The sequence below is a fragment of the Lonchura striata genome, chromosome 11 (genome assembly GCF_050655825.1).
Source record: "Lonchura striata isolate lonStrDom1 chromosome 11, ASM5065582v1, whole genome shotgun sequence".
NCBI classification, from domain to species: Eukaryota; Metazoa; Chordata; class Aves; order Passeriformes; family Estrildidae; genus Lonchura; species Lonchura striata.
The window spans coordinates 9,265,108-9,286,719 of record NC_140713.1 but is presented as its reverse complement, the minus strand read 5'-3'; the positions used below and the strand labels follow the sequence as shown (position 1 = coordinate 9,286,719).

At 42.1% G+C, this 21,612-nt stretch overlaps 1 protein-coding gene across 1 annotated transcript in view; it reads right to left on the bottom strand.

The window, feature by feature from the left end:
- The window catches only part of VAT1L (vesicle amine transport 1 like), a 55,128-nt gene extending 33,781 nt beyond the window's left edge, over positions 1-21,347 (bottom strand). Inside the window, exons 1-4 of the mRNA XM_021540960.4 lie at positions 21,015-21,347; positions 14,909-15,038; positions 10,968-11,183; positions 485-627 (exon numbers count right to left, since the gene is read on the bottom strand). Coding sequence (XP_021396635.1) covers positions 485-627; positions 10,968-11,183; positions 14,909-15,038; positions 21,015-21,244 — 719 coding nt within the window. The 5' untranslated portion in view covers positions 21,245-21,347. The remainder of the gene's footprint in view (positions 1-484; positions 628-10,967; positions 11,184-14,908; positions 15,039-21,014) is intronic.
- Positions 21,348-21,612: the final 265 nt, after the last annotated feature.

Sequence of the window (21,612 nt, the reverse complement as noted above, 5' to 3'; positions counted from 1 at the left end):
GAATGCAAACAAACAAAATCTAAGGATCTGAAATTAAAGCAGACATCATTTGCTCTGATATCAATCCCTGGCAGAGGATAAAAACCCAGGCAGATAAAAGCACACCAGAGAACTCCAAAACCTGGATACCTTACAAATCCACTGAAAAAAAAAATCTTATTTGCTGCATTACAGTGAGCCAGTACATATGCAAATGAAGGCAAATTACATCCATCTGTTAAGACCTTTAGTTTCTTTCACTTAATTTACTTTGCCACAAGAGATGTCCAAACAGGGACAGGGATTGAAAAATTTCATGTTGCTTATCAAGACATAGGGAGATGCTTGCTATCCTGTCCCTAGTGGACAGATGGAATAACTGGAATAAACTACAGCTCCCAAATCCACTAATGGAGTATCTTCCCATAAATATGATCAGCCTGGTGCCTTTCATAGTATTTTGCCATATACTATACAGACCTGACTCAGGAAAACACAAGATTACCTTTTTACTTCTTGAACATAGTCTGCATTCCTGTCAAACAGGTGAGTTACTGAGTTTTTGATTGCTTCATGTTTGAAAGATGAAGCTGTTCCAAAAACAGTAACATTGGGGATGGTTGAACAGAGCTGAGCAACAGCCTGACCCTGCAAACACACAATGATGTTAGTTCACTGACATGGAAATTGGTTGACAGAGTTTGCAGCTGACCATTCACTCCTGACACAGCAAAACCCGAGACCAAGCATGTGCAAGCACTTCCCAAACTAGTTTATTTCCACAGAAATGCAGTTCAGCCACAAGAAAAAACACACCTAAATCACAAGGATATTCTGAAAACAAAGCAGTCAATACAGTAGTATCATGTCTCCTTAAGGTTTCAGTGGGAGACTGCAAGTTGATGTAACAAGTGCTGCATAATAAAGAAAATCTGCTTTACCTCTTATTGATAACAATGGTTATTACTGATATTCAAAATGCAGGAATAGCCACCAGTCACTCCAAGAGAGGTCTGCTGAAGGAGGGCCCCAAGCTCAAAACTGATCAACAGCAAAGGGGATAAAACAGCCTAGAGCACGTCCAGGAAAATCATTCTTCCTCCTGGTCTGGGCAGGAATCCAGTAGGGTCCATCGGATGCTATGCCAGCCTTAGGTAGCACTTGGGGCATTGAAGAATTTGTGCAATCAGATGTCTGTACTTTGAGATTCCAGTTTTGGGCCCCAGAATTTACTGAATTTTAACCTCTGATTTCATGAGGCTGAGAGAAGGGAAGCTTAACAGCTGAGCCATCTAGATTTCAAAAACCATCCTAAAAGGTCATCCTCCTAGGACCCTAGGTTTTGTTTTCATTCTTAACACATCAACAAAAGGAAACCAGACTTTTGGTAGCCACACCCCACCTCCTCTTGCAACCATATTATTGCACTGGAGCCAGCACAGTTACATGGATATACCCTGAAGTTAAAAAAATGGCACTGCCATTCCAAAAAACCTGTCAGATGGAATTCAGCAGACTCTTACTTACATCTACAGCCTAAAGATTGTCACTTGTAAACTGTATGCATGACTAGTAAAATCACCCAGGGACACACACATTTCTGTTCACTCCAACCAGAAACCCTCATTATTAGTTGCACATCCCAGTAATTAGTACTTGGGTTTTATTTAGAGCAGGATAATTAGCTAACCCTGCATATCCTGGAGGTCTTGGCATCCTCATGTATTCTGTTGAATGTAACTCCAAGCTGAGCATCACCAGAGAGGGCAAGGTTATTATTTATACATGGTGGCACCCAGGAATTCAGAGTGATTTCCTGCTGGGTTAGTCAGTAAATGCCTGCTCAGCAAGGCACAGTTTAGGAGATCCTTTAGACAAGCAAAAAGACACAGAAAAGAGAGCAAGAGAAGGGATCATTCTTATTCCTATTCTGCAGATGAGGGATAGTACACCACAGCAGATTGAACAGCTTGTCCAGCAGCTCAGAGAAGCTCACAGGTAACGATGCTTACTCCTGGCATGGTAAATCCAACTCCAAATTCAAAATTACCTTTTCTTTTTAAAATTATCCATCATTTTCCTGCATTGGAATCCCTAATCTCTCAAAAACCATAGGAAAATCCATTCCTGAAGGGCCTCATCTTGAAAGATGTAATGTTTGCAGGAAACAGAAAATGTTTCACTATTCTAGTATTTCATTTCTCTATTACTTACCATCTCATAATTCTAAACCCTTCCCAGATTTTAGCCTCCACAAATAATGTAAGATAAAACTAAAAGACAAAAAATTGGAGATTTTGTAGCTGTTCTTCTCTTAGTAATTTTCATAAGCAATCCTGTTCTCACTCTCTGCATCTTGCAGAAACCCAACACCCACAGTAATTTAGATAAATCAGTATTTTATAATGCATGGTAGTTGAATGAAATTCTGACATTATTGATCTATTCTCTAATTAGTTTGCTGCATTTTCAATCTAATTTGGACAGAGAAGGGCTAATGAATATATCCTGAATCAAAACCACTGAATGTTTAAAAGGTCAAAGATTCAAGAAAAAAGCATGCTGATTTTTATCCTTCAGAAGATGATTAACATTTAATAAACTGACAGTCAGATGAATAGGGGAAATGCACAAAAACACAGGGATGGGAATAACCTATTTTCCTCTTGACTCAAACTCCTTAGTACACCTCTCCCTCCCCCCAGAGATAAGCTTATCTAAAATCCCAGATCAGCTGGGAATACCTTCCAGCTTTCTGTAGGTATTTGAAGCCTGCAACTGACTCTTATGACCAGTACTTTTATAATTGGATGAAGTACTTGAAGGAATTCCACAAAACACTCTTCTACAATTTTCTGAAATCTTCATTTGAAGTTGACTCTTACTTATTTCTGTGCAAAGTCTTTTTAAGTAGCTCTGTCAGAAATCTAGGAACAAAGGCTGATATTGGACTTTTTATACTTTCCCCATCAAAACAGGAGAACTGAACTCAACCATTTCCCTAATTTCTGTGGAATTCAGCTAAGCTCTAAACAGCACTGTGGCTATGTAAGTCACTCTTAAGTCTCCTTTCTAATCCCTCCAAACATGCAGCTGCCTCTGGATTAGCTGCCACTGTTCAGCAGGCTACACATTTTAACTGCAAATACTGAGGCCAGTGTTCAGAACATCTCAGCTGAAGCATCCACAAAGGGTTCTGCTGCTGCAGGAGGAACATCCACCTCCCCGGGCAGCAGAGGTGTCTGTGCTGGCTCCTGCCCCTGCTCCCAGCACGGGCACACCAGCCCTCTCCTGGCTCTGGGATCCTGCCAACTGCTCTGTGGCAAAAGGGACAGGAGGCTTTTCTGTCTCCTCCCTGCCCAGGCAAAACCACATCAACTCTGCTACCAGCCTCTCTGGCTTTGGAAGCAAGAACCATGTCAGCAGAAATAGTGCATCAACTCCAAAACCTTCCAAGAGGGTGCTAAATACACAAGCACGGGTTGAAAAATATCCTTCACACTTCTAATTTTTTCATATACAATGCCAATTTCTACATAGAAGTAATGATTCTTGCTTTCTGAACCTAGGAAAACCAGTAAGTTTTAATGGCAAAAAATAATGATCGCTTGGACAATTAATGTTACCTTTAAGGGAATTTAGCAGTCTTTGGGAATAGAAAAGAAATCAGGTGAAGCACTGAAGGGATAGACATGGTTACACAACATTCCCTTAAAGGAATTAATCTCCTTTAATATACTCATGAAATTAATCATGGAATTAATATACTCATGGAATTAATTTCATTTAATATACTCATGTATTTTATCTACTACTTATCACAGAATCATAGAGTCATTCTGGATGGAAAAGACCTCTAAGACCATCAAGTCCAGCCACCAACTCGGCACCATCACCATGTTTTATCACTAAGTCATCCAGAAGTGCCACATCCACACATTTTTTGAACACTCCCAGTGAGGCAGAACATCATGTGGTGAAACCATAGAGAAATTAATAGCTTGGATTGAATAGCTTAGATTAAAGAAATTAATAGCTTGTGGAATGAAGGATGTCTGCTAATGCTGGATGTAGCTCCACAGCTTCACAGTCTGCTTGATGGATTCCTTTTCAAGACATCCTGTGAATTCATAAAACCAGTATGTTGGACCTAATCTACACATATGATTATTACAGAAATTAATAAAAATTTATACCCTTACAGCAGTTTTAGATCCAGGGAAAAAAAATTCTTCACATTCCATTGCTTTAAAACTCAATTCTAAGCCTGCAGGATTGGAAACTTCTCATACCAAGATAATCACCTAAAAGAATGGAAAAGTAGCTTTCTAGGAAGTAACAATGAAATAGACTTTAGTGCATTTCAACGATTACAAAGAAAAAAAGTCACTGATATTTAAAAATCAATATAGAAAGCATGAATAGAATGAAACTTACTAATCTAATTACCTTGTTAACACAAACTTAATGCTGGATGAAATATAAATAAGGTGTACAAGTGAGTGGCTTTCCAAAAAGGTCTCACCTAATGCAACCAGCCTGATGTGCCAGCTGCACATTGAATTAGAGCAGGTGTAGGGCAGAATCCAAAAAAGAAAGCATCTTTTTTGTTATTTTGTAAACTGAGGGCAGCCTGATAGCAGGAGAGAATAAACCATGCCAAAGATACCACCCTGCAAAACTGCAGCAGTAAAGAATTACCATTTCCATGATATATTTCTGCAGCCCAAAGGTGCTACAGCATTTTTAAAAATAGCATTCAGACTTAATCTTGCACAAAATACTTGTCTGGAACTGGATGTGAGAAGAATCCAAGTTGCAAAATACTTTGATTCCACCTAAGCATACCTGAAGGTGCTGTGAAGTGCTCAAATACAACAAGAAAACTGCAAGGGGAATCATCGACTGATCTCCAGAACTCTTCTCTGGTGTTAGGTGAAGTCTGATACACAACATTTAATCTCCTGAAGGTGTCATTTCCCAATTACAGCAGAGGAAATTGGAAACCAAACACTGGGTGAACATTGCAGAGTGGACAAACTAAAATGTGATTATTGGACAAGCATAAGGAAGCATCTGCTACTCTCAGCGCACCACAAATGAGTTTTGGAGTGGAGGGAGAGGGAGGGTGACCCTGGGATAATGATCTCTCTCACCCTCAAAACATTTTCTGCAACAATTAGCAGGCTGTGTTTTTCCTACCCTTTTTCCTACCCCTGCAAAATCGTGCAGCTGAGCTGCATCAAGAACTCAGGGCTGAATCTCCATGTGGCACAAATCCACTGCAGCTCAGTGGAGCTGCCCAAGCAGAACTCTGCCAGGGGAAACAAACTGCACCTGGAAAGGCAGAACAGCCAGGGGAGAGCTGAGCACTGCTGGGGACCTGGCTCTGCAGGTGACCTGGGACAGGACATGTCCTCTGGGGAGTGCAGGGCTGAGAGAGGCAAAAAGAAAGGGCCTTCAAAGGCTGCAGCTTGCTTTGGCCAGGGAAATTGCTTTCTGTGCATGGCTCGCTGGGCTTTTGTGTTTGATGAGCAGATTGTGCTCTGAGGCAGCGTCTGGAAATGGGCTGGGCCGTGGCACCAGGACTCCCTGTGCTGTTGAGGGAACACATCCATTGCTTCAGAAGCATTTACCAGCATCCAGTGCCCTGCCTGCCTTCTACAGCTGGGCACTTACAGCAGCCCAGACTTGGTGACACAGCGTGGGAGCTGCTTTATCCCCTTCCCTGCCTGCTGGAGATGAAACAAGAGGAAAGGACTTCATCAAATGCAGACGAGCTATGAACTGCTAATGTGAAAATAGCAAGTGCAGCCCTGGTACCAGGTGAAGGTGTCAGCAAAGTGGGCTGGATATATGTGGATTAATGCACAGTGTGGTGGCCAGGACCAGCACAGGAAAAGAGTCAGTTCTAATTACTCACATTTAAGGAGTTCTGACTTAAACACAGGAGTGCTGTTTCATGTCCTCCTCCCTGCTAAGTGCAGCCTACTCATACAGTATTCAAAAGGATCAGGAATGTATTTAAAAGGATCAGGAATGCTCTGAGATATGTTCTAACAGGATCTGGCTTTCCTACCATCTTACTCCCAACCAACTCAGAGCTCAGGAAACACATCCACATCTGCCTGGAGTAGGACCTGCCTGGAGGATGACCCAGGAAACAAATATCTAACCTTAGAAAAACAAGGTATGAGCAAACAAACCTGCCTTCAGCCTGAAAAATACAGTCCAAGGAGAGATTTGATGCTGAGCTTGTTGTAGGTGTAAACATATATATCCTACCAAAAAGATCAAAAAGAAGTGATCCAAGACCTAATATTAATTAATGGATAATACTATTAAATAAAAGATACATTAAATGTAGAAGAACAAAAATACATTTACTGGCCATGAATAAAGTCTTGAAAAGCTCTTCACTGGTAAGACAGAGGGAGAGAATCTGAATAGATAAACATTTAGGTATTTTTTTAGGAAGAAACCCATTCTTTTGAAAGGGTTCCTATATGCTGTTTGTGGCAGCAGGTGACTAGATTCACTATGAAATGCCAGTTCTTTGTCAGATAAAATATCACCACTTCAGTGATTCAGCTGGGAACACATCCTCAAATATTTGCAATGTATGCAGGGGAGACACAATAAAAAAGAGGTCTCCTGCCAAGCAGTAACAAATCCTGCCAGGATGGCCTAAATCTGTTGCCAAGTCAGATTTACCCTTCAATTCAAACATGAGAACTGCATCTGTAACTTACTCTGCTTGCAATTCCTTTGCTGCTGAGCCTGAAAGGGAAGGTCAGACAACAGCTTCAGGAGAAGCAATCAATGCTCCTGCATGGAAGGCGGCTTATTTTTAGTATCTACAAGATCAAAATGCTGAAGAATTGGCTGATAATTCTGTCTGGAGTCTGAGGAGTTAAGTGATGAGACTGGTGTTTACAAAATCTTGGTAAAAAACCAAAGGTTTGTGCTCTAAATATTCAGAATAGGAAGTACATGAAGAACAAACAAACAAGCAAATGGACATAATGGCTCTCTCTCACAAATATAAAGCCCTGTAGGAATTAATTTTCCAGGTAGATATCACAGACTGGATTTATTGAACCTCAAGGAGAAAACCATAATGCTTTTTTCAATTTTTGTTTACTACAATAGTCCTGTATTTATACTAATTCAACTGTTTACATTAATAATTGTGAGCAAAACTTTATAATCTCATACAAGCCTGTGCTGTGACTTGCACTGAATGCACTGACTTAGACTCTTTGTTTTAAAGAACTAATTCCCTCTTAGAGCAGACCAGTCCCAGCAGGGTGCACACTTCTGCTCATTTTTCTTGGGGTATTTTCTTCAGTCGTCACTTTGCTTCACTTTAAAGAGATGTGGGAGTGTTATTTGTGAAGGGAGCTACTCTTCCACTGTCTTACGGTCATTTCAAACATAAATTGCAGTGTTTTACAGTTAAGATAGACCAATATATGTCCTACAGTAAGCCATATGTTCTTCCAAAGTCATTATTTTGAGCATTAATGCCTATTTATGATGTTTAGTGTTAGCTGGTTTTCTCCCTGATTTAGCAATCAGTTCAGAAGGGCACTTGAACATTTCTGTAGCTTCAAGCATTTAAACTGTATTTGTATTAGACAATTCTATTTTTTGTTAATTACTGAACTGCCCTGCTACCCAATTTAACATTTAATCAGAAGTTCTAAGCGTCCTGCCAAGCAGAGGCCAGAAAGGGGAGCAAATGGCAACTCTGTTAGATCTTAGTCAGCAGCAGGACTTCAGGAGTGTTCATCTCTTGTCAGAGCCTGAGGGAATCATGCAATGCAACTGTGAGCCTGTTCTGTGCTTTCTGAGAAGGCTCCTGAAATATCTTCAGCCTCCTTCCCTGCCCAGGGTGAGAGCTGAGAGTTGCTCTCTCCTAACTGCCCCCATCCCCAGGAGGAAAAAAAAGACAGGAAAGCCAAAGCAGACCCTTTTCCAAGCACTCAAAATCAACAAGCTGGCTCTGTGAAAACCAAGTATCATCTCTCCCTTCAATCCCCCTTCTAAGCACTGCAGCTCCTCCTCCTCTGAGGGAAGGGTGCAATATCCCAAGGGTCAGAAGCAGAGTTTGTGGGTGTCCTCTTGTCCCCTGGTCCAGGTGCCTCCCTACAAGTGGCCACATCTCCTTGCATGACCAGGGAAGCTGGCACAATGCCCTGACCTCTCCAGGGAGTGGGTGCCAGGGAAGGCACTCGTTTGGTACATGGAGCCTGATTCAAGTCTGTAACACAGAGACAGGTGTGTGAGACCTTTTCAAGACAAGTTATCTTGGTATGTTTCCTTTTTTCTCTCCCTAATCTTCTGATGTCTCCTGGAACTTCTGGAATGAATAAACTGACTTATCTAAAGCATCCTGTCAGACATTAAACCTACTAATCACAGTCCAGGCACAGATGGGAAGACGACTGCTATAGTTACCTCCCTACCGAAAGTATCTATCAACAAAAGAAGGCCACATGAATAAATTAAGATAATACACAAGAGTAAAGGCCCTAGAGAATTTTCCCCGTCTCCACTTATTGAAAAAGCTGCAATATCCTCCTAAAGAAGACTGAGTAGCCAGAACAAAGAACCTAATAAACATTTTTGCAGCAACAAGTTCTTTTTCATAAACTGCCTGAAGCAGCTAAAATAATGATCTTGCATAATGAGAAATGAACAAATAGAAACTTCTAGTCCCACATGGAGCCTATTGTCTCATTAAAGTGTTCTGGAATTTCTCTGACATTTAGAAACAAACTGGACAGATTTCCCACTTGCTGAAAGTAGGGAAGGGCATTCTATCTATTAAAGCAACAGCACAAAGATAACCCTTTCTATAGCAGCTTCAGTGCCAGTTTTCTGTTCATTAACAAAGACCTTTGTGAGAATGATGTGTTCAATCTGAAACTGTCAGATTTTTCAAAGGATTAACAGAGATTATTGGAGTAACACAGACCCCTCTGAAATCTTTATGTCTGTTTAGCAGAAAGAAAAAAAATCCACTCATCTTCAGAATAATGTATTACCTGGAAAACCTATCAAGCAATGGGAAATTTTCCAATTCTTGCTCTCCATGCTCTTCCCTTACAGGAACCAAGGGGCTGTGTGAGGCCCTCTCCCCTGGGACAGTGATCAGCATCCTGGCTTGCAGGCTGGCCAGCCCTGTCTCCCTCTTACTTACAGTTCTCTTGGATCCTGCACAGCCCTCCATCCCTGCATGGCTGGCCTTCCCTTTGGAAACTCTGCTTTATTTAACTACTTAGCAAGTGATGGATCTGATTTCTCCTCCTTCTCCTGGCAGCCAAGCAGGACCCATCCTTCCTTTAGCTTCTCTCAGAGAAGGTTTTGAACAGTCACAGCAGAGGGCAGCCAAAAGCTGCCCATTGAACAGCTGGGATGAGAGAGGAAGCCAGCAGCTTCCTTCCAGGAACACCCAGCACAGAGGCTGGGCACTAGAGCAGAAGAGATGTGAGAACTGACATTAACAGAGCATTACCAGTCCTTCAAGAAAAGAAGGAGGAAATAACAGAAGTGAGTGAGATCAGAAAAAGAAAGAAATACAGGAATCTGAAAAAGGAAGAGGGGTTCAACTTCTCTAGATACACAGGTATGTGCAGGGATTGGATTGCTCTGGGGCTAATTCTGTATGCTCAGCCTACACAGGGTCTGAACAGTGCCAGGTGGGCAAATAGAGCTACAACTGAGACTTTGATTCCTGTAGAATATTCCCCTGAATGTGTGGCCTCATGTTGCTTTAGAAGCCCTGAATTCCACAGGAAGAGATTTAACACTACAGAACAATAGTCAGCCATAACACTCTGGGCCGCACTGTGCTGGAGCATAATACGATTATAAATTCCATTCATTTACACCAGTATTCCAACAGGACTGACCCTTCACTGCCAGTGGGATTATGGTTGGCTAAAAATACCTTGTACAGGGAACTCATGAATTTATTCCTTTGATTACAGCCTTCATTTATATGAGAACCTGAAAGAAGGGCTAAGGGTGCAAAACTAAGGACAGTGTTTGGGGCTGCCCACCAGACCTCAGCAGAAAACAGAACATTAATTTAGCATAAATAAGGCATAACAAGAACACAGAAAAGGTACTCCAGTTTCAAAGGCTGCTATCTGCTAATGGTCTCAGCTCATAAAATCTGTCTTATGAAAAAGGATTGCATAATTTCAAATGTAAACAAACTCCCCAGTCAGTATCGCAGTATTTTGCACAAAACTTTAATACTTTTCAAAAGATTGAGATTTTCCTGAAAGATACTTCAAGGAACTGAAGACACAAAATGCTGCCTCTTTATTTCACTGTGTGGCCTGGTATTCCCACAAATTCAATCTTTGCCCATGCCACCCAATGCCTCCTTAGGAATGATCCAAACTACAACATGCAGCAGCCACCACTGGCTACAATTTCAAATTTGTACCTTTTCCTCAGGGCTCATGTGAGAATTTTTCACTGCTTTCAATCCCTCTACAAAAAGGGGAAAAGAAAATCTTTCACAGTGAAAGCACCACACACACACACCTTATATGTGCAGGAGTATTCTGAGAGGGACATTTACTATAAAGAGGATTATGGTTACGTACAAATACCTTTTGCAGGGAGATTATTTATTGCTTTCACTACACCCTTCTTTAACATAGAAGTACAACATGTGTAAGTTCAGGAGTGCAGTATTTGAGACAACAGTTGATCTGCTGACAATCAATGATGGGTTTTTCCATGAGATTTTTTCACAGAGTCTAGAGCATTTTTATTTCACCAAAAGCTCCTGACAACCATTGACATCAGCATTTTGATGGTAAAACAGATGCAGTTCCTCCCAGTGCAACCCCTCACACAGAGGAGTATCACACCAAACTGCAGATTCTGGCTCATTTCAGGAATTAAGACGCATCAGACTTTCAGTCACTCAGTCTCAGGAAAGGAATAAAGTTCCAACTTACCACCCCACCTCCTGCTGAGTGAACCAGCACAGACATGCCTTCTCTCAGGTTAGCAACCTCAAAGAGCATCATGTAGGCAGTTACAAAGTTCATGGGAAAGGCAGCAGCTTCGGAAAAATTCATGTCATCTGGGATCCTGTAGACAAATTCTACTGGGGTACACACAACTTCAGCCCAGGCATTGTAGTTTACAAAAGCCATGACTCTGTCTCCAATCTACAAACAAGGAAGAAAACAACACTGAGGATCTGACTGCAGTTGAGACTGTAAAGAGCAACCTGTGAGACCTGCAAATCTCCTGTTCAAGGTGTGGGTCACTGGCTGACTATGAGGAAAATAGTGCTCCACATCTTTGGAAAAATAGCAATTAAGCTGTTCAGCTTTGGGCTTTTACCATTTCTAATGTTAACAAAAAAAACCCAAAAAAGTTAAAGCCATCTCTTCCTTTTTTTTTTTCCCTCCACTCTTCTCTGATAGAGCAGTTTTCTATCATCACTAATACAGATTATCTTTTGCTAACACAGCTTCCAAACAACAAATGTAAACGTAAACAACAAAAACAGCATTCTTAGCAATAACCAGAAATTTTGCTCAAGAGAAAGAGATGAGGGGGAAAGGTTGTAATTATATTAATGAGAAGCATGGAATAATGAAAATTATACCCAGGATAATTTTCACGTTGTTTTCTTAGTCCTCACACTAATTTAGAACTGCTTTTCCTCTCTGTGGATTGATAAGGGAAGGGCTTATGATCTGGTAGACGGAGCACATGAAAGGGCTGCAAAAGCTCACATTCAGAAGATAACACCATTTGTACCCACTCTCTATTCTTATCATCTTATTAACTGATTCTACCAAGATATATCCATGATTGTAATCTCCACAGTCATGTGTCAGAGCAGAATTTAGTTCTACGACTTCAAATAAGCCACCTTTAACATCAAAAATATACCTTTGGATTTTAAGGTACTGTTAAATCTACAAAGTGAATTTGGCAAGATTTAAAGGAGCAATGAAATATTATCTTTCAGTGCAACATTTCTCTGCTGAGTTTCTTCTGAAAATATATGGTAGTGAAAGCACAATTCACTATGGAGAAAAAAAGGCTTTCTGCAAATATTAGATACAGTTGGCTGCTCCTAGGAACCCTTCAGAGGTCCAGGCACATCAAGCTCAACTGTTTGGATATGGTTTTCATGGTAGCTTCAGGTTTTTAAATCAGAGATACTGACCCTTCTCAGATGGACAAGAGTAACAACAAGGCACAACAGGCTTGGAAAACAACACTCACCTTAAAGCAGAAGCTGGGCTGCTGCATCTACAAGGGGTCTACAAGGGACAGCCACACTGAGCAAGTATTTGGCCAGTGTGTATTAAAATCTTCACAGGTACAACTCTTACAAACTCAATAATTCCTCACCACCAGCAACCCCATGGCATCTTTTATCTTGCCTTAGACACTCTGCCTTTCTAGAATACACCAACCAAAACAACAGCCTGAACCATGAAAGGAGCTCTGCAATGGAGCCCCAGGATAATACAGGAATAGCATCAAACTCCAGGCCTTCATGTTTTAACTGAAACTAACAGAAGCTGTCCCTCTAAAATAACTTTGCTTATCTGCCTGATGCTCTCTTACATTCTACAAATACTCTCTAATGCTTTAGGAACTGCAAGTATGGAGTAAAGCACAACACTTTTGCCTTCAGGCAAACGTTTACAGCAGAAGCACATTTTGGTCTCCTGAGTCATCACTTTTGCTTTGGGATATTGCAGGTTTGCTTGAAGCTAAGGTGCTGCTGACAGTTCTGAAGGGTTGCCTCTTCTAGAATGAGAATGCTGAAATAGAGCTGTCATTCCAATTTCACTGAAATGCCTCCTCCTTTTGAAAAACATTCAAATTAACAATGCCTCACTGGTAATCACTCTGTGGTTCCCTTTTCTCTTAGAGAAGCATCTAAAATAGAAAGTCTGCTAGGATTAATTAGTACAGATGTTAATATGCCCTATATCCTTGCAATAAATCATAAATGATTACCAAAAAGAATGCAGAAAAGTCCCTCTTGGTGATTCGCAAGGCACTTCTTGGTAACATTAAATACCACATTTTACCACAGACACTATTCAGAGCCTAGTCAGATTAGACCTCATTTCTTGAGAATCTTCCCTAAAACTAGAGAGAGATCAGGCCTGATACAGCTGTCATCATCAGAAAGCAGCTTTTTCTTTTAATGGGAGAAGGAATAGGCTCTACACCTATTTTAGAAGGGCTGGAACTGAAGAGATCTACCCAGGGAAAGGAGGTCAGGAGATGCAGGGTGCAATCTCTGCCATTACTGTGGACAGAGGTAACAACATATGCCAAGGAGACACCAAATATCTGCTGTGCCCCTACTCTGTGCAAGAATTCCATAAGGAAACCAACAGAACTCTTCCATCTTCCTCATGGCATGTTCTCCTGCTGATGGATTCAGACCCATGTACAGCTGTCACTCTGAGTGTGGACCCTTTTCTAGATCACTCAAACACACCATGGCTGTGAAGGCTGTGTGTAAAAAATAAAATACTACAGCTTGTTTTGGTTACAGGGAGTACAGCAGTGCACAAATGTGCTCCACAGTCAGAACAAAGATGTCACTTTATAAAGAGATACAGTATATTCAGTCAGGTGCAGTGTTATTCAAACAAGCACCATATGCTGTAGCCTCATGATGCCCTTTAAAAATAGCAAGAACTTTAAAAATGAGAGTGCTGATCTGGAGCAGAGGCTTTTTAGACTCCTTTCAGAGAACATTGTTCAATATGGAGCACAGCTATGAAGTACAGATGCTAGAGCAGAACTACTGAAGCAGCAAAGGTTTTCAAAGGGCAAAATTATCATTCAGTTGTTTGCAACAAAATATATTGAAAGGTTACAACTTGTTTCAAGGCAGAGATGGAAGTTCAGGAATGGGACAGAGACAAATTCCCTACGAAGATCTCATCACTGAAACCATAGTTGAAACTAAACTGGCCATTATCTTCATCCAACTGACAAATTTTAGCTGTTTGAGAAAAGAAAAATTTTGTCTTTATATAAAAATACTTATATCTTCTTAAGATCCAGATATAATAGGAATTCAGAAAATTTGATCAGCTTTTGACATGACTGACTTTGCAAATAACTAAGATAGGATTGAAATGTATTAACTCAGGATTTATTTCCAAAATTTTCAACCTACTTAGGCAATAAAATACAAGTTTGCAGTGAATATAGATGTATAATATCAATGGTAGAATATGAGGCAATAGGAGGCAGGACAAAATGCTGCTTATATGCCATAAGAGATACCAAAGAGTCCATAACCATTTATGAAAGCTATATTATATACATCAACTATTTGAGATTTATCACAACCTGTCAGGTGAAATAGATATTTTTCCTATTTTAGCAATCAGACTAAGTCCTATATCCAGAATCATAATTCTAATTTAATCTGCACCTCATTAATGCACACAGTTTTAAGAAGCAAAGCTTACTGTAAAGAGGACTCTGTTAACTCAAGATCAAAAGCTAGAACCAGAACCAGTTGCACCTGGGCTTTGAGTAAAACAGCAGTGATGACAGGAAACACGGCCAAGAAAGGAAACTTAACAAGTTAACTTAATTTCTTTCATTTTGTTAAAGTACATCACTTATGCTTTCCAGTTCCTATTTAGCCATCAGGATGTGCACATGGCACAAGTGACTTTCAGGAAGGATTTGAAGGAGATGACAGTGGTGGATTCAGAAACTAATTCAAGAGGTCATTCTCACGCTTGGGAAGCAGCAAGGAAAAATTGACCTTTCAATTCTCAACAGGGTGGTGAAGGCTGCTGTCACTGGCAGAGCAGAAGGGATTAGAAATGGTGATTATTTATATGACACTTATAACTCTCACTTAGAAAATAAAAAAAATTACCTCAAATCCTTTCACGCTGTCTCCAAGAGCTTCTACAATTCCAGAACATTCAAAGCCAGGAACAAGTGGAGTCTTAGGAGGGTTGTCAATATTCCCCTGTCGCACCATCAAATCAATGAAGTTCAAACCACTGCAAAACACAGGAAAAAAATAAAATCAAGACTATTACCACAGATCAAAGTAGAGAAGGAAAACTTGACCCGAGCAATGGGACAGTCAGGAAACTCCAGGGCAGCATTAAAAAGCTGGGCTCTGCAGGCCCATGGGACCCAGCAGACATTCCCACTCTTGGGATGCTGAGCCTTGGGCACAGGGTGCACGTGCCAGGTCACCACAGCTGCCAGCAGCCCCAGAGTGCTCAGCAGTCACACAGGGCATTTCAGAATTCAAGACAGAGAAAACGCTGTGATTGCTACAAATGCATTACTAGCTGGCAAGTAAAGCCAGGTCCATTTAAGAAGAAAACCCCAAGCCTCACACATTATAGTTATTTTGGGCTAGCAGCTACATGATCTAACTCTCCTAACCTTGGATGTGACCCCAGGAATGCATCTTGTGTTTGTCTGACGCAGGAGTCCTAGTCTTTTGTTTTAAAACTGCTCCTTCCTGGATCATGTTTGTATGTTTTTTCAAAATTTATTAAGATCTTTGAAGTCGTCATGTTTGATGCTCAGAAAAAAAATACAGGTCTTTCCCTGCAGCCTCAGCTTTGCAAAAATCCTAAAGCATTTTTGCATTTTCTTTTGTATGCAATTTTATTAAGGAAAATTTTGTGGTTTTCTAGGCAGCCACAAAAAAAAACCAAAAAAACAACAAAAAAAAAAAAAAAAAAACAAACAAACAAAAAAAAAAAACCAGGCACCGCTTATCTACTATGTGCATATATTGATTACTGGCCTTAATGACATAGTTAAAACTTTAAAACTCCTAACTAGTTGAAATACACTTCAGCATTAATCCATTGTTCCAAAACACAGCCCTGTTTTTACAGTTAGCCAAGCACACAGCCAGTGCTACTCACACACGTGATACCAGCAACTGCCTGGATGCATCACATTACTGATGGGCAAAGGATTTATCAGATGCAGCTTTAGTCAGATACTAATCAAGACACAGACAGACTGAACAGACCCAACAAATTAATAGACAGAACAGACACCCAGCCCTAGCACAACGACAGCATGGCATTCATGGGATGTAGGTCACTGGGGAGGGGGAAGGAAATCCCACCAAATATAAGCATGCATAATTGTGGTGGAGGGTTTAAGAGCAACCTGAACCCACAACTTTTACCATACTCATACACAAAGCTTATAATATCAACCATATGGAAGGTTAAGAGGAGTTTTCACACAGTTAAGCTGGCAAATTTGAAATTATTTTGGAAAAGTCACTGCTTATCCAGTGGGTAAGACCACCTCCTACATCGCCACTGCGATGCTGATATGAAAGAGAAATTCCAAATAGCAAAATGCCTGCAAGGCAGCCATTGTTTGGAGAAGAGGACCAAACAAACAGACAAAAATTCCAAAACAAACCACAAACCCAGAAGTCTCACAGCACTGATGGTGGCAACCTCTGCCTGTGTACATTAACTTCAGCAATGGTCTTTTAAATGCATCTTTCCACACTGAAAGCATTTTATGCAAAGTTAACTTTTCCCTACATTCCTGCAAGAAAAGGCAGCTGGAGGCAGGACTGTGATGAGGGAACCTGGGCAGGAACATACCCCGTGGTGTCATAACAAGCAGGCAAGAAGGGGATAGGTGGATATGCAAAAGCCATTGCTCTTTGCTACTGACAATGATCACAAATAGACTCCTTCTCATGAAGTAAATTGTCAGACAGGTTTTGAAAAGGCACATGTTCAGCTCTACATCTAATGACATAATACTGGCAGTTGAGTTCTGTCCTAGTGCCATTTCTTTTTCATCTGTTTTTTCCCCAAAGGGGGAAAAAGAGCAGCAAAATTATACCGGGAATTTATCTCTATTACATTGAACTTACAGGACCTCACACTAGAACAGGTGTGATAAGGGAAGAAAAAATGCTACACAAGGTAAACAATAATCAAGTCACATGTTCTTATTATTTTAATTACTAGTTGAACTATGGAGAGTTGACCAGGCTTTCTAATAATTTCTAGTCACTTTATAGAGAGTTTCTTCTTCATTCACTTTCATCTCCCTTATTCTTACATGTTGTGGCATCCCTGCTACTCTCATAGATTCCTATTCTCCACATTGAAGAAAGGACAGAAGTTTTATCTTACCTGAGAAATTTGAAGATCAGTAGGTCAGAAAGCATGATTATAGTGTATTGGTCAACTCAGCTTTTTTTTTCTTTCCTTTGAATAGCCAAGAGGGCCTAAAGATGGATGGCAAGTTTTGTAACTTCACTGAAGATACCCAGCTCTTTCACTGGGATTCAATCAGCAGCACACTCAGGAAAGGTTTGACTGCATAGAGCATCACAAGAAAATATGTCTCATGAAGAGTGGTAGATTTATAGAGATTAAGCACAATTTATTTCTTGTACCAGTGCAAACCAGGATCACCTGTTCTGGTGAGCAGCCAGAGAAAGGGACTCCTGAACTTTAAGTAAGGGCAGATGCAGAGGGAGAAGTGTAAATACAAAGCAATCCAGTGACTAACAGTACACAGCTTGTTTTTAATCCTAAATCCAGGTCTGGATGCAAATGAAGATAGGGAAGGGTATGAATTACCAAGATCAGTACATTGACATAGGGGTTCTGCCAGAACCTCCCTGTGACAGAGCAGGGATGTCTCTGTGACCTGCACAAACTGTGCATTACTGCAGGCAGACTTTATCAAATATGGAATTATCCTTGAATCTGAATCTGACTTTCTCAGTCTGCAATGCTCTACCTTAACACCAGATCCTTTTGAGGGCCTTGAATATTATTTGCTATACTTGTGGTTTAGTTTTGCTGCATTTTTATTTCCCTTTTCTTAGGTGTGGCAACACTTAATTAGGTTCTCCTTGTTCCATCCCACACACTCAAGGATGCCCAGTACCTTCCACGGCAAAATCCCAAATCATGAAGACCACTCCATGACATGTTGTTTTGAAGAGGTGCTGCTTTTGATCTTTCTTATCTCACTGTAAACATCCACTAAAATGAATTACTGAAATTAATAAATTGCCACAGAGCAAACAAGAGGACCCTGAGTTTTGCATTCTTAAAATCCTTCCTCTTAACCACAGCCAGCAAGCTGCCCAATCTTAAAATTAAAAAAAAAAAAAAAAAAAATACAACAAAGCCAACCATATCTATACATAAAGGAAAGGTTTAAAGTTATCATCCTTTTTATGCAGAAACCAACACCATATAAACAAGACAACCTTAAGGAGCAACACTGATTCTCTTCCACTACTCTCTTAGAGTTAGGATTTATCTGCTCCAGTTTTTTTAAAGTGCCTTTATCTCATAATCAGAAAGCCAGAAGGGTCACTTCTGCCTCATTCCTCATAATGCACATGTACAGCAGCACAAGGAAAAAATACTTATAAGAGAAAAAAGAACATCAGAGGGAGGTAATTATAGGACACTATTGCTTATTCACACAACGTGTCTGAAATATGGCTTCCATTCATTCCAGCTACTTGTCTCATCTTTTAAACAGTCTGTATCCCAACATTCTGCTGCCTGCAAATTACAATACAAACAAACACAGGAGTTTCAACTGCTTCATCATTATCAATCAAAAATTATTTCAAGAAATATGCACGAGCTGTGAGTCAGCTTGGACATCGATGGCTGTTCCATTTCTTAGTCACTGAATGAGCCTAACACATGACTCATCTCAGCTGACACATTTTCAATTGGATCACTGATATTCCAGACCTTCAAAAGAATTATTCATCTGGCTTAGTGCTAATAGCAACATCTCCTCCATCTCTAGTACCATGCTATGAAGTGTATGCATACAACTTAAGGGGTCTAAACATGTGATTCAATTGGTTTTATCCACAGGGTTACCACACTGGTGTACACTATTTATCAAGCATGTGCATATCCTTTGTAAAATAAAGCTTATTTTTCTCCATCACTTTGTTGAGTCAAATAATAATAATAATCTCTAGTGATGGTCAACTACAAAACTGATTCAACAGAATATGTGTTTTGTAAGAAGTATTGATGACTGGAACAACCCATCCTGCGTGTGTTCAGCACTGCCCACATCAACATGTGCACACTGCCCTGGGCAAAGCCCACCCCTTTCTCACTCTGTCTCCCAAGTCCATGATCATCCCAATCAATCCTCTCCATTTACAGGCTTGGGTCAAGAGGATCAGCAAATTGATTTTCCCTTGCCTGGAAGCACACTTTGGTGACCTGGTGACATTTCAGCCCTGTGGCCATTTCCAGTCAGGAATGACAAGCAGATGCTCTCCAGCCTGCAGGCTCCTCCAGCACAAGGGACGCTCCCAAGACACACGGGGCATTGTGCAACCTGGCAGTTACCTGTGAAGCAGCTGAGCAGGTCTGCTGGTGTCAAACAGCACGTGTGCAACTCACACAGCTCTACAGACACTGCAGCCCTGGAGAGCAGCTGCAGCTATGGCTGCACAATTCTATTTTACAGCCAAGTGTTCTTGTGTAGGTAGCTTGCTATTTGTGATACGCACACAGCTACTGGTTTCATGAAAGTGGAATTCATCCAGGTACTGGAAAATGCTGTAAGCCCCTGACACATTTAGAGGAATATATCCATGTGCTAATAACATTTTTAGTTTTGAATGTTAACTTTTGTTAACCCAACAGCTGAAAAAAAAACCCTCAGGAAACAAGAACCATTAGTTCTATTCACTTAACACAGAATTTCTTGCATTTCCCATTGTGGCTAGTAGAGAGAAAAAAAAAAATACCAATACCAAATTTGAATGAAAAAAATCCCAGCCCATTATTTACTAGTACTCATGCAGATTACTGGATATCACTATTTTTCATAGGCAACACCTTGGTAGGGAGAATACTCACAATGGTCACAAACTTTATGAGCCCCATTAAGAACAGGATGGAAAGTACAGCATCTGAACACGTCAAGACACTCAGCTACATTAACCTACCACGATATTCCAAATCTGAAGCAGATCCACTGATACATGATTCAAAACAAGCTCCCTCCACCAAACCAGTAAAATTTTTAACACAAGCTCCTTCTAAAGTAAACAACTTGGCCTTCACCTTGGAATTTATCTTTCAGAAGCACCATGTTTTCACATAGCAGAAAAGGACAACAAAAGATAAATCCTTGCCTAGGCAAAATTAATTCAGTCTTTGGTAAACATCAAGTTGTGTAGTAAGATCCTAATGTGGCTTCTGTCACTCAGAAAAATTAATCCTATTTTCACAAAGGAACATGTGCACTAAGAACCAGCAATCTAGAAAGAACAGTCTCTTCCGATTGTCGGGGAATTAAAAAAAAAAAAAAAAAAAAAAAAAGGAAAGAAAAGAAAAGAAAAAAGAAGAAGAAGAAAAGCCATCTAGGAAAGCTCGTTTCAGGATGATGCTGCCAGACCGTAGCCACTTGTCACCTGGACACAGGGACTAACACTGGGAAATTATCCCAAGCTCTGGCCACGCTGCCACAGAAGCTCCGATGAAAAAGGACTTAAGTAAGTGATTCCCAGGAGAAAAACAACAGCCAGTGTGTCAGAAAGGAAAGAGGCGCACAATCTGGCACCCACATTTCTCAGAGAAACCCAAACCCCGAACGCACTTGGCCAGACTTTCCCCCGTTTCATCCTAGCCGGCAGCGTGAAATACCACCGACAATCTCCTTCCCTCCGCATCTGCTGCCGGGCGCGCACCAGCCCCGCTGCCCGGCCCGGCCCGGAGCCCAGCGCTGAGCCGGCGATCCCGAAAACGCCGGGGAAGGGACGGGGGGGCGGCTGCCGGGAGCGGGGCTCGCCGAGGGGAAGCCACAGGTGGGGGAAATGGGCGCCAGAGCCGGGCGCGGCGGGGCTCGTACGGCGCGCCCCGGGCAGGGATGCGCGGCCGCGGGGCACGGCCCCAGCGCGGCCACCCCGCACCCGCCCGCGCCCCGGGGCAAGGAGAGGGCGAGGGGCGATACTGGACCAGGCTTTGACGCGGATCTTCAGCTCGCCCTCCTGCGGCTCCGGCATGGCTTTCTTGGACACGCGGAGCTTGTTGAGCCCCCCGAAAGCGGACAGCACCACGGCTCGCATCTCCTTGGCGTCCCCGGCGCGCAGGCTGCCGCCCGCGCCGCCCTCGGCCGCCTCCCTGCCGCCCTCCTTGTCGATCATCTGCTCCGTCTCCTCGGCTCGCTGCGCTCCCTCCTTGGCCATGGCGGGGCTGCGGCGGCTCCCGCGGTGCCGCCGTGCGAGGCCGCGCCGCCGTGCGGAATGGCCGCGGAGCCGCGGGGCCCGCCCGCCGCACTGCACCGGCTGCGCAGCGCCCTCCGCCCCGCGCCGCCCCCGCGCCGCCCGCGGCACCCCCGGCGCGGAGCCGCGAGCCAGCCCGGTGACAGGATCCCCGAGACCACGCGGCCCAACTCCGTGACCCATCCCCACCTTGTCACCCACGGCACCGCACTGAGAGCCCCGTCCAGTCCTTAAACACCTCCAGGGGTGGGGACTCCACGATCTCCCCGGGCAGCCCATTCCAAGGTCTAATCGTCTTTCTGTGAAGAAGTTCTTCCCAGTGTCCAGCCTCA